The sequence below is a fragment of the Myotis davidii genome, unplaced genomic scaffold (assembly GCF_000327345.1).
Source record: "Myotis davidii unplaced genomic scaffold, ASM32734v1 scaffold18, whole genome shotgun sequence".
Taxonomy (NCBI): Eukaryota; Metazoa; Chordata; class Mammalia; order Chiroptera; family Vespertilionidae; genus Myotis; species Myotis davidii.
The window spans coordinates 2,642,330-2,656,600 of record NW_006292696.1 but is presented as its reverse complement, the minus strand read 5'-3'; the positions used below and the strand labels follow the sequence as shown (position 1 = coordinate 2,656,600).

The 14,271-nt window shown below is 45.9% G+C and overlaps 1 protein-coding gene across 2 annotated transcripts in view; it reads left to right on the top strand.

The window, feature by feature from the left end:
- The first annotated feature begins 2,602 nt into the window (after positions 1 to 2,602).
- The window catches only part of GLRA1 (glycine receptor alpha 1), a 63,417-nt gene continuing 51,748 nt past the window's right edge, over positions 2,603 to 14,271 (top strand). For both annotated transcript variants that reach the window (XM_006766277.2, XM_006766276.2), the window contains exon 1: positions 2,603 to 3,530. In XM_006766277.2, the coding sequence (XP_006766340.1) occupies positions 3,475 to 3,530 (56 nt within the window). In that variant the 5' untranslated portion in view covers positions 2,603 to 3,474. The remainder of the gene's footprint in view (positions 3,531 to 14,271) is intronic.

Here is a 14,271-nt window from a genome sequence, read left to right as displayed (position 1 = left end):
AAAATAAGTCTCAGTGTGTGTCGAAATTTATTCCTACCTAGAAGGATTCAAATCTGGCTACTGGGACTATGAGGGACCAGTCCAGTATTGGAATTAAGCTTCACAGAATACTTGCCAATAGAAATGGACCATCAGCAGAAACCAGTCCATTCCCTTCCATTCGGGTTTCTGTTTCATAGCATGGTAGTTTCACAAGAAGATGACACCTGAACACCATTTCTTTTATGCAGCTTCATGTGGTGCAAAGAGTAGGCATTACTGTCCTCATTTGGCTTAGGCCCAGAAAGTTTGGTCATTTATCCCATATCATCCAGCCTTTTTGAGGCAGAGATATAATAAGAACTTAAGTCCCTGACTCCAAGCCTACAGTTGTTTATTTTCAATAGTGACCTACACAAGACAGGAAGATCTGGGTGTACTCTTTACAGGCAAAAGAAATATGCGAGATATGGGGTAAAAGGTGTAGATTCGTAACCATGAGTAGCTTTTCCCACTGAACCTCTGGAGGGTTTGCATGTTCCAGGGGTTCAAAGTATTATTTCTCTTACATATTGTCATATCCCCGACGCTTGGTACATGCTCAGTTCGTGTGTACTGATTCAATAAAAGTAGGAGCCTACTAGATAATAATTATTCTCGGGTAATAATTACTCTCACCTCCTGCAGAGGCCAAAGGCTCAGAGACATTCACACCCACAAAGAGCAACACCACACACACACACACACACACACACACACACACACACACAGCAACCCTTGAAGGAGAAAAAAAAGAAAAAGTAACTTCTACACACTGTATTCACACCTGCCTGCACAGGTGCTTCCTAACCAGATGAGGAGCTAGGACAAAGTTGCCAGCTCACAGTTTGTTTTGGTACCTCAAGGGGTACAATGCCCCCCAGTTGTGAGTATGGGAAACAGAGTTTATTCTGGTATTAATATTTATTAATTATTGTATTTTTCCATACAAACAACTATAAACCTACCCTGTATGCTTCTGTGGACATACACCCATTTACAAACACAAATGCACATATGCACTTAACATTCACTTCAGAATTAGTCATTTTACAAATCATAAATCAATTTATGTAGACAGAAATATACAAGCTTGTCTGGCTCAAGCATACTCACAAATGTAAAAACACAAGTACACAAACACATTCATGAAGATAATGTTTACCTCAAGGTATGACTGTAAAAGTAAATGAGATTATGTGAAGTGCACAATAATACCTGGCACATACAAGGCATGCTAATAAAGGTTAGTGATCAATAGATACATGATATAAATTTGTATCAGACTTATATGAATACCCACCTTCCAAGCAACATTTTTCCAGTCACTATTCAGGACCTCATGGAAATTCTAAGTAGCTCATTACTTTCTGGTGTGCAGGAGCCAATAAAAAAAGGAAGGAATGTGGGGTGTGCTATCATCCTAGGGGCGGGGAGGAGGCTGGTGAACAAAGCTTTCCTTATTGTGCTTTTTTCCTGGGGAGAAGGCCTGGACTTGGAGGGAGCTGAACTGTTACGAATTATTCTAGAGAGAACCAGCCTCCAAAAACTCAAAAGAAGGAGTCCCTAGAGTTACTGGATAGGAGGGAGGCTTGGTAGACGGGGAGGGAGAGACCCCACAGTCCCAATCCATTCAAATCAGCCAGAAAACCCTCAGAGGCCAGCAATCCATTAGAGCCCGGTAGCTTGGAGAAAATCTGATTAACTCCACCTCCCCAGCTGAGCTCTAGAGTGAAATGTATAGCTGGTTTCTGACACTCAAATAAGGTGGGAGAACAGAAGCAGGAGGAAGAAAAAGTAACGGGATGGGAGTGGTAAGCACTGAATACCTGTATGTACCGCTTGGCCCTGCCATTATTTTGGAGCAAACCACAGCTCCCTGCGACCCTGGTTCCCCAGCTTATAAGATGTAAATGAAACTGTCTCCTGCCTAGCTGGAAGATGGCATATCTTTCTTGTCTCCTGAAAGGGTGAGAGCATGAGGCCAGGACTGCTCCCTCTTGATCCTGGAAATTGCTCAAGGAATTTCCCCTGTCTTCCTGCTGCCCTGGCCCTGGGGGAGGGAGTGGGGCAGGGGTGCCTTCTTTTATCGACTAGGCTTCTTTTTGAAACCTCTCTCTCTTTTTTTCCTGGGGCCAAATATTATAACTTCAGAGCTCTAAAGAAACTCAAGGACCTGATTCAATTCTTCCCATTTAAGATGAAAAAAAATGAGCCCAGAAGTATGTCTGAACTGGGGCCCATGGATTTGTTTTATTCACATAAACTACATTCTTTAAAAAACAAGACATTGTTTTGAAAGACCTGGAGAGATTAACTCCATAACTTCCTCTACCCCACCGCCCCCATGCAAAGGAGAGGAAAGATGGAATCTCTTCCAGCACTCTAAGCGTTAAACTCAACCCAGAGTCTAACACGCAATTGGCCAAGCACTGGAAAAAGATCTGGTTTTTGCAGCCGTTGGCCAATGAGCATCTCGAGTGGGAGGGTTTGAAGATACTAAGGAGTTTTCCCCCCTTTTTTTTTTCTCTCTCTCTCCACCCTCTCCCCTCGGCGATTGCCTGCCCCCCCTCCCCTTCCAATCCCCAACGCCGCCAGTTTGTTAAATTAATGCAGTAAGAAAGTCTGAAGATCTGAAGGAGTCCTGGCAAAAGGAAGATGGGCAAGCTCAGAAAACCAAGATGCATCTGAAGCCTGAGGTTCCTGAGCCCCGCGGAGTCGCCATGGACCCTGGCAGCCCCCGAAACTTGCCCTAAGCTCCCTCACATCTGCAGCCCCGAGCAATGGGACACCTTTCCTGCAGTGATCATAACTTATTCGTCGGGGGCCAGAGAACAGGAATCGCAAGGCGACAGCAGACCGACACGCAGGCAGGGGAACGAGATTCCGGGACTCGGTCGCGATGCGCCAGCCTGGCATATTCTCTGGGATTTAACTGAAGGCAGCACCGCCAATCGCTTCCCCTCGCCCCTAACCCCCTCAGCATTAAGCCCTACTCTCACTACCCAAGATGCTTGCCCCATCTAACCGTCCGCGGCCAGCGCTCTGATCTCCACGGAAGATTTTTTTTCTTGCATGAAGCTGACCATTTAAACAGAAAAACGGGTAAAAAAGAAAATATACCCACCCCCAAACGTGCCTCCCCAGCGCCGCAGGGAGCCAACAGACACGCTGGAGTTTAACAAGCAGCAATACTCTCCGCGCTCTCCAAAATCAGGGCTGGACGCTCTCCGTGGTGCTGAAACGCTTCGCGGCGGCGGCGGCGGCGGCGGCTGTCCGTGGTACCTATAGCCCCCTCCTCCAATTTCCCCTGGGGCTTTCCCTCCGCGCCTGTTTCCCACCTCCCCTCGGCATCTGGATTATTTTTTCAATAGCGCTCGCTGGTTTTGTAAGTACCAATTTGAAACATATTTTTGGCCCCATAACTCGTGGACTACAAAGCACAAGGACCTGAAAATGTACAGCTTCAATACTCTTCGACTCTACCTTTGGGAGACCATTGTATTCTTCAGGTATGCAATTTTCTACTGACCACATCGCTCTGATGAAAATGGGGGAAAGGAGCACGGAGGCTGACTCTGTCCGTGATCCCCTCTTTGGGGTGGGGGGAGATGCCGTACCCCGCTGCAATCGGGTCCTTCCATCCGCCGCTCCCCCCTCCCCCCACCCCGCCCTCAGGGTGTCTGGCGTGTGCGTGGAGGTCTGAGACAGCCGTTGCTCTGGCAGCTGTTTACCTGTTTCTTGTGATTTGTTTGTCCTTCCGCCTGCTACACCCCCACCCCATCACTGGCCCCCAGGACCCCTGCATTTGGCTCTCACTCAGCTGGGGACTTTAAGGGGAAGCTTTAGGAGTTACTCAGTTTAATTAGGACTGCATTCTCTCTAACCGCAGTGCCGAAAATCTCAGCTCTCCTGTCTGGGGGAACCAAGTGACAACTAGTGGTGACGGGGGAGGTTGCACTCGAACTCACTGGCCACAGAACATTTCATTTTCTCTCTTTTTTTTGTTTCCGTTTTCTGCGGGGTGTGGGTGCATGTTACTGAGGCTTCGTGCTTGGAAAAAAAATAGTGTTACGACCTCAGGTTGTAAAGCCCTAAACTTGGGTGTACAGCGGATTGACTTAGAATCAGATCCTGGGGAACATTTCTCTTTCGAAACTTTGACTCTCCCCTCTCCCCGACTCACCTTTCCAAACTCTACTTTATTAGCTGAAGATCCTGACCTGATTGGCAATTCCTGTATGTGTTTTGTTTTTTAATTTATGTCTACTCCTGACTAAATAGCTGAGTTCCCCTACCCATTTTCTCCCAGGTTAAAATTTTTTGCCTACAGGCTTAGCATTCTTATGTTAATACAAGCAAAAAGTGAAAAATCGCCTTTTCAGGAAGCATTGAAATAGATAGTCCTTTTGAGAGTGGGTGAATCATGCCATCTTCAGAGATGATAATGATAAATTCCATTTACATGAATTGAAAAAAATTATTCTTCTTCCATGACCTGCAGGGATCATTAATCTTTCTCATTTTAGATGCCTGCCTCTCGTGTTTTACCATGGCATTGGGTTAACAGTAATTTGAAAAACCTACTCCTTTTTAAAATAAGTAACCATCAAATATTATTCTCTCTTATAAATCGGCAAGTAATTTTGGGGTTTTTTGTTTTATTATATTTTAGAGAGGTCTGCATATGAATTGTTGGTTTAACTAATCTGTCGGTTGGTTTATTAAATGAATGACACCTCCCCCTACATTTTAAGGGTCTATATGTAAGCTTTTCTTCATGTCTTTCTCTTGAGATAAAAAGAAGACCCTTCTCCTTCTCTGAGGTACCCAATGCTAAAGCTTCTAATCCCCGGTTCAAATCATTCTTTAATAGGCCATAGTCCTGCCCACAGCTCAGAATGCAAATAGTCAGGGAGTCAGATAGAATTTTAAAAGTGCAACAATCGAGGGCCCTGTGAAATGTAGCTACTATATGGGGGAAAAGGCAGAAAGTACCCTCTTAATTTAACAATATCAAATCCTTTCTCCCCTATATACATAGTAGAACTGTACTTGGTCACATTTGTATGCAAATTGATTCTCTGTTTGGTTTAAGAAGACAGAACTGTACCAGAGAGATTAAAGAACAAATTAATAAAACCAAGCACATCACCCACCCCCAACTCTTTTTTATTGGTGAACAGTAAGTATAGTTATTTTATTCTCCCGACATTGTCTTTCACAAAAGGGAAACACAGTTTAAAAGGTTTGAATTGCAATCGTTTTGATAAGGCTGTGAATGCACCATGTTAGTACTTTAAGGAAAGTGGTGGTGGCCTATCAGGAAGCATCACTCTACATCTCCTTCCCCTGCGTGTGTCAAGACATACATGAGCTATGATGGGTATGGGATATGACTCCATGTGTTTATAAGGAAAGAAGAGTCATGACTGAAGGGCTGGGAAGGGATTTGTACCATTGCACTTTCAAAATACAGAAATGGCTTCATTATTTGAGGAGTCAATGTTGCTTCAGAAATGTCCTGAGACATAAAATAATAAAAATGAGAACTGAACTAGGAAAATTCCCCCAGCAATTTTTCAGAGAGGCGGGGGGAGGAGGGGAGTTACAAGGAGGGAAAGTATTATCTTTGTCTAATTGGCATTTTCATTTCTAACTCTCTCATTTTCTAAATTTTAGGTGAAAATAAGGAAGCATTAAAATCTGGGGGTTTGATAGAATGCATGTGGAGGTAAATGGAGACTGGCAGCTCCCTAGAAGGTTCCAGGTGAATAATCCCTTCTCCCCCAAGGGACAGGCACTGTGTTGAAATAAGACAATCCAATAATCTCAGGCACCCAGGTACTCCTTATATTGAATGATGCCAGATGCTCACCTTGTTGGGAAATCTGGGGGCTAGAGAAGAAAAGAGCCTGGATAACAGAAATGCTGCTGCATCAGCACATAACCAGCGAAATGGCAATAATGACAGCAAAACAAACAAAACAACAGAGTGCGTGAGGCAGAAATCTCCTCCGGTGCCAACACAGAGAACAATCGAGGCCTTAGAAAGAGCTGAGGGGGAGAGAGACTAGGGTCCTGGGAGACAAGCAAACAGCACTGCGGTGCTCATCAACTGTGTCCCCATTACTAAAATCAAGTGATTTGGCTGAAGTTCCTGCTCTGATATTTGAAAAGCCTGTGGGTCTAGAATTCCAGAAGTGCCATTCTAGGATGCAATAACCAATATTGTCTCTTTATTTTTATCAATGAGGATGGGGCTTTATATCCAGAAAGATGAGTTGTTTTATAGTAGAAATGCATTCCTTTTAAGTCAAAGAGAACTGACTTTGACTCTGAGAGCCCTTACAGTGGCTTATGGGTGGGGAGGTACCAGGGCAACCCCACAATTTTCTCACCTACTCAATAACTCAAATAGACCCGTGGTAAATAACCACATCTCGCAATCTCAGCACTGCTGGCATGTGAACTGGAGAATTCTTTGTTATGAGGGCTGCCTGGTGCATTGTAAGATGTTTAGCAGCATCCTTAGCACCATAGCACCTCCTCCTCAGTCTTGATCATCAAAAAGCTCTCCAGACACTGCCAAAAATCCAGGGGTGGGGACCAACTTGGCTGCAGTAGAAAACCACTGGTATACAGTGACAACTGTTTAATCTGTTGCTCTGATGTACTAATTAGAATAAGGAAGGAAGAAAATGCCCCTCGTGAAACGCTTAAAGCATCGCAGTGAAGCAAAGAGAGCCCTGGCTTGTGCTTGAGAAGGGAATAAAGGCAGAGGAGATAAACCAAGTCTAAGCCATGGGTGGCTTCCCCAAATGATGACAGCTTTTCTCTATGTGCCAGTTCCACCTGCCGTCCCAGCAAATGCTTCCTTGCACAGGGTTTTGGACTGAATATGGTGCTCATTTGCTAAGAAAGGTCACCGAAACCTTGAAAGGAAGATGTTTCTAGCACACCAGGGTCAAAAAAAAACATGGCAAATAGATTTTTGCTCAGATCTCGGTGCTGGAAAATCACCCAGTTGAAAGATAAATGAGCTTCCCATCAAAATGGCCCCTCTGGCTTCCTGGTTCTGAGCTTGCCAAGAGGGGCAGATGACCACCTGGATCTTTCCCTCCGGGTAGCATAGCCGGAGTCTCCTGAAATCTCACCCGCGGCAGTTGGGACACTGCGAAAGTGCCTAGGAGCTCCTAAAATGGGTCAAGGACTTTTTCTTAAGGAGAGAAGCCCCTAGGGCAAGTTTGCAGTAGGGCCAATCAAAATGTCACTCTACCCCCTTTTGGGGGTTTAGGAACCATGAGAAAGAGAAAACATCATGTCTTAAGTCCCCGTGGGTCTGCTTAGCCTAGGACTCTAGACTGGTGAGTGGAATTATGGACCGGCACATACCTTCCGCATGTTTGCAAAACTGATAATGACCTTTCAGGGGCATCCAGGGAATTCATTGTGGAGACCACCTTGTGAAGGAGGTTGCACCATGGGGTGCAGTGGGAAGAGCAGATAGGCTGTGATTTGAGACTTCCCCACCCCCATCCCCAGGGCCAGTTCTGTTCCCAGCCTGCAGCATGGCTTTGTCAAGTCTCTTCCCCTTATGGGGACTCCGTTTTCTTACCAAATGACTGATTCTGACACCTCTCAGTTCCCTGCAGCCTCCTCTCAAGTCTTTATGAGAGACAGAGGCCATGCCCCCACAGGCTCAGGATGAATCTGCCTCACTGCTCACACTGCCTTCATTCTTGACCAGGCACTTATTTATCATGTGCTCATGTGTCCAGCCTGAAACTAAGCACTCTGCAGGGGAGACAGAGGTAGCAGATGCCACAGCCCCTGTCCCTGCAGGAAGGGGAGACACTGCTCCCTATAAGGCTACATCAAAACCCTCCCTCCTTCTCCAGAGGACCCGCAGAGCTCCCCTCCCGCAGCCTGTGCGCGTCCTGCGACAGCGCATTCATGTGGCATCATTAACTTTATTCCCTTCATCAGCTGACAGAAGCCAGGATGATTTTTAAGATGGATGGCACTGTCTACCGCCTGGCCATCTTGATGCTATCCTGCAGGCTTTCTGCTGCTTTGGGCAAAGCGGCCTTGGCCCAAAGGGAGGAAACCTGGAATCCAGAATTTAGCTAGTGGCATGACCTTGAGAGGGTCCCATGACCTTTCCAGCCTCAGTTTCCCTAGCCACAAAAGGAAGGGAATTGACAAATCACTCTGTCTAAAATAATTTTTAGCTGTGTCAGCCAAAAATTATATTCTCCCCATCTCCTCCATAATAGAACGGTTTGAGGTACAGCTATCAGCATATTTCAATTATTATAAGAGCAACACTGAATTCTATTCAGGCTCAAAGTCCTGAAAGAATTGAGGACCTCACTAACAACTTCACTCTCTGGATAGTTATCTCAACCTGGAAACCATTATTGACAGGTCCCATAAATATGTCAGTTTCCCCAGAAAATGCTTCTTATGATGAGAAATCATGATGCCTGATCACTATCCTCAGAGATGTCAAGCGTGGTCCATGAAAAAGACCAAAGTGTTCTGTACTTTTATCAGTGATTCTGCTTGGTTTTTTCTCCCACATCAAGACACGTTTTAAACGTTTGTTTACCAAGCCCCATTCATAATTAACTTATTGTCCTTGTCTTTATTAATCAAAGGCACACATACCTGCCAGAAGTACGAGCATCATACAATAAGCAATGTCGCCACACTGAGTTGACCTAAGAAAACACAAAATTTAAGACACGCGATGTTTTTAATTAGTCCATAGAGCCTTGTCAGAAGTAAATATGCAATCTGTTACACTCTGAAATGTTTGAAATGGATTTTGAGTCCTCATTACTATTTCATGAACCCCCTAGGTACTCAGGGACCCCATTTAGAAAACATTAGATTTGATTTATTCTATATTGCTCCAAGAGAAGAACTAGGGTAAATTGATAGATTAATTTTTTAATGCACATATGCACATTCTGGGCCAATGAAATTTCAAACTTTCTGGCAGATCTGTCACATGGTGAACGGGGCTGCCTTGATGGTAGTGAGGGTCCTGGCAGTGGAGGTATGCAAGCAGAGACCGGATGTCCTCCTTCCAGGAGGGACGCAGACAAAATGTAAACTGCTTTTGTGGGTTGAGATTTGTAACTAGCTCCAGAAAAGTAAATGAAATGCAGGTCAGAGGCAAATCTTTTATATACTTACATTCCCTCCTTTCCTAATTCCCAAATTACCATCTGATCTTTGTAAGCTCTCTGAGTCATGCCATAAACACATACTTACCCACATCTTTTTCTTCTTTTTTAAAAAATATATTTTTATTGATTTCAGAGAAGAAAGGAGAGGAAAGAGAGATAGAAACATCAGTGATGAGAGAGAATCACCAATCGGCTGCCTCCTGCACCCCCCTTACTGGGGATCGAGCCCGCATATGCCCTGACCAGGAATCCAACTATGACCTCTGAGGCTCAACCACTGAGGCACACCAGCTAGGCCCTTTTTCTTCTTTATAACGAATTGTATAATGAAGAAAGGGGGCAATGACCATGCACACACAATAGGACAGAGTGTTATTAACAGGAAGTCACCTTCCTTATGTAAGAGCCTGGTTTTACACAGTGAGAATGAGCACAGAATAAGAGACTATCAGAGCCAGGACCACCAACAAATGCACTGGCCCACAGACAAGTCGCCAGGCACGGCTGGTGCTCACAGGACTGATGGTCTGTACACTGAAGGCCGCTCAGCCCTGAACTCCTGCTGTCTCTCTTGAACCAACTCCCTGGTAAGCCTGATACACAACTGAAAACACCATACGGCTGGCCAGCAAATTCATTCAGAAAGCGCATTGGAAGAGAACAATGCCCAGAGATGCTGGGGAGAGGGGCTTATGCCTATGCTTTGTAAGGCAAGCCCTTATGAGGGGAGCTGAGGCCCCGACGCTTTTGAAACTCCTTAGAAAGGATCCCTTTGTGGTTTTTCTGAAGTTGATATTGTCCAAGTTTCCCGAGGCTAATTCACTGCAATTAGATTACCACTCTTCTGCCTTTGAATTCGGCTGTTTTTCAGTGTCCGTTGCTAAATGAGTTTACCATCTTAACAGGGAGCCACCGACCGGCATTAATCCCAGCTGTGAAATGGACAGCGTTCTCTCCTGCCTCATATACTGGGCAGCCCACAGGCACCTGCCCCCCCCCCCCCCGCCAAGGTCCGTCCTCAATCTCCCACCCACTCACCCCAGAGAAACACCCCAGAGAATCACACTTGCCTTCAGTGTCTTAAGTTTCAGAATCATGGAGGTGCAGCTCTCAAGCTAGCGGTGAGGGACTGTAGAACACAGGTTCCCACCGTCATACTAGACGACCGAAACAGAAGCTCTCAGGGTCGAGACCCAGAAACCTGTAATGTTAACAAGAGTCTCCAAGGCAGTGCTTTTCAAACGTTAGTGTGTGTGTGAATCACCTGGGGATGCCATGAAGATGCTGAGTCGGACTCAGGAGGTCTGGGTGGGCCTGAGAGTCTGCACATCTAACAGCCCCCCACCCACACCCACCGCCATGGTGCTGATGCTCCTGGGGACCAAAGGTTTGCATAGCAAGGCTCCAAGTCACCTGACTGGGGGCCCCTGACATGGATCAACCCTCTTATTTTGCAGATGAGGAGAGGAAAAATGATTTCCTCAAGGTTATAGAGGGAATGGCAGAGCTCCCAGAGCCCTTCACAATAGTGCACGTTTCCCCAGCTCGTTCACGTCTGTTGTCTATAAAGCCCGGACTCTGCGACTGTGCGTTCCTCCCTTCAACACACAGTCCTCTCTCAGAAACACGAACATGCACGGTGACAAGGGCTCCTCAGGCAGCTGTTCCCACCCCTGAAGTCCTAGCACCCCAAGTGCTCCCATTCCCACAGCCTGGAACTCCCACTGTGTGCTGCCGGGTAGGAGAAGGGCGCTAGACAATGGGCTTCGAATGCTGGGACCAAGCCACGAGAGTCTGAGGACGGATGGCAGAGGTAGATCAAGGTGACCAACGTCTTCCTGTGCAGGCTGTACTATCAATCTTGCAGAACTACAGGCTTACTTAGCACGCCCAGGTGTGCAGAGCCTGCTGCCCATCTACCATCTGTCTGTCTGACCTCAGACTCATGTCCTTCCTTCTCCTCTACCTCTTTGACCTATCATCCTTCCTCCAAAAGCACGTTAGTATCCTACACATTGAATAGAGTAGCTGCTGGCATCTCCGGCCTCTGAGAGCTGAGTGTTTATGGCTGTGTGTTTATGGCTGCGTGCTCAGTTCTGCAAGGCTCCCCAACTCCAGAGGAATGCGGCAATCCTGACTGGCAGGCAGCTGTGCAGTTGCTCATACAAGAGCATTTTACAGTCTATAGAGAGTTTCACATCCATGGCCCCAGGTGAGCTTCCCAATCACCTTTAAAAATAAATACAAAACAGTGGGTACTACTCCCATTGTAGAGCTGAGAAAACTGAGGCTTAGAGAAGAAAAGTGTCTTGCTTAAAACCACACTGTTGATCTCAGGGGACAGCCAGGATTCAAATATAGATCTCCTCGCCCCAGCCGACCACACTGCCTCTTTCCCCTTAAGGGAGGAATACATACACATCCCTAGCCCTGCATGCAGTATACCTCTCCCTCTTCACAGATTCCTCCCAAAGCTGCAGCCCTGTGAGCTGGTGCAGACGTCAGGCCCGCAGCCCTAGCCCTCTGCGGGGCCACAGGGCTGGGAAAAGCCTATGAGAGAGAGCTGGGCTCCCCTCTCTCATCAGGGCTTTGGTTTGACAGTCATTTTCTTCCAACTCTTAGCCAGATGGGTATTTCTCTCTCTGCTCTTGATCATTTTTAATTGTATGGTATATGCACACATTCTTTTGTTGTTGTTGTCCTGAAACCAGGTGTAAGCCACAAATCCCCTTTGATAATGATCTTCAGGTCTTCCCAGCTTTTATTGCTTTAAGGAGTGTCTTACTTGATCATTTTAATTTTATTTTTATACACACATGGAATGATGGTATATGTATTTCAGTAGTTATCCACACAGGTTGAAATCTATTGAAGTTTACTGAGCTACATATACTATCTATTGAAATACACACACACGACCATGTCATGGGATCAGATTACCTATATAATTCTATAGTCTGTCTTATTCAGGGGTCAGCATGTCCTGGGAAGCCTCCCCGTGGAGGCACCGGCTCCACCTCATTCATTTAATGAGCGCAGGGCCTCTGTTATGGATCTCCCATTGTTTCCCAGCCACCCTGCTATTGATGGGCATTTACAGTTTTTCTAACTTTTCCACTGCAATCAGTGTTGCAATGATCACAGGGCACCTACATCTTAGTGAACACGTGTGACGTTTTGCCAGGCAGATAACAAGAACAAGAGATGGACTTCCTGGGGCACGGAGCATGCGCACCTTCGATGTTAACAGATGCTGCAGGCGGACACTCCTTTCTTCCTGAACTGTCCCCTCCCGCCCTCCTAATGCTCCATCTCAGCCTTGACTGCAGCAACTCGCTAATGATAACCATTGCTATTTACTGAGTGTTTACTGAAAGCTAGATACTGTGCTAACAACCATAAGCCTTATCTCATCGTCCCACAATAGTCCTTAGACATAAATACTATTGTATTCCCATTTTACAGGTGACAAAAACGAAGCATAAAGAGGTTATGTCATTTGCCCAAGGCAAGACAACTAGTAAGAGACAGAACCAGGATTCAAAAACAGAAAACGTTCTTTTAATCACTGCACTGCCTTTGTTACTCCAAGAATGAACCAGCGAAAGGAGGGCAGGACTGACTGGAAGAGGGAGATGGAGGCAGAATTGGCCTCTCCAGATCATCCAGGCCCAGTCATTTGCAGGTGGTTCTAGATAATAATAAAGTTAACGTACATCTGTAGACAGATGTGAGTGTCCAATCTCCATCCTGCACACAGGAGGAAGATGGCACTAACGTCCGCCCCATCACAGGTCCCTGGTTAGACCTCTGTCTAAGGGTAGAGACAAGTTACTGCAGCACACCCTTTCTTCTCTGTCCCACCTGCCTTGGGACCAAAGTCACTCGATTGGAAAAGCTGTCGAGGATTATGGGAGAGAATTTCTGACTGAGTGGGGAGGTCAGGAAGCAGGACAGCATAATCTCAGGCCTGTTTTAATTTTTTTTATTTTTAACTGCTGGTCCCTAGTACTTAGACCAAAGACCTTTTCAAGCCTCGTGCTCTAAGCCCCAAACACACAGGACTGTGTGTACCCAGTGTCCCTTCATCTTCACTCCAGCTCAATGACTATGCTTCCAAATTCTCTAGCATTCCACACAGATGGAGGGAGGCAGTGTGTCCGTAAACAAAATGACTGTGTCGGCCGGGCGGGGAGGGTCTCACCACAAACTCCGGATCTGCCATGCCCAAGGCAGACCCACAGGGCTTCTCAGAACACCCTGAGGCCAGGAAGCCACAGTCAGCCCAGAACAATAGCTCTCCTTTCCGACTGTGAGTGTCACATGGCCTGTAGGAAGCCCAAACAGGGCTGCCGCAGACACCTGTCTCCAATAGTTCTCCGAGTGACACCAGCGACAGCTCTGAATGTGTCCCCGCAGGCCTGTTGCTAGTAGAAGAAAAAGCACAACACACATATATGTCTCCTAATATCAGCTCTTGAAATAAACTTGCTGGTTTGTTCGTTTACATAATAAACATTATACATGTTTACTGTGAGATATTTAAACCGCATAGGGAAATATGTTTAGAACTGAAATACTGAGAAATCTTACTCCCTGGGGTAAATCACTTATACAGTTGGATATTCATCTTATGCAAATGATTTTAATAACATAATAATGACAAAAACATGAGTGCTTACTCTGTGCCTGACATCCTTCTAAAAGTTGCATGTGTATTAAGCCATGTCATTCTCAGAGCAATCCTATAAACCAGATACTATTGCTCATCCATTGTATGGATGAGGTTGTGGATGAGGAAACGGAGAACTGGAATAATTTTCTTAGGGCTGCACGCTTGGGAACAGCGTGACAGACTGAGACCCAAGCAGTCTGGCTTCAGGGAGCCTTCACCTGCTTTGCTACAATAGTAAACTGTTTCTGTTTTGCAAAACCGGGATTATACTAAACACCATGCTCTGCAACTTCCCTCTTCTCACTTGTCAATACCTTGCCATTGTACATAAACGACCATCTCATTCATTTTTGCATTGGTGCTGCCTTCTGCCGAGAA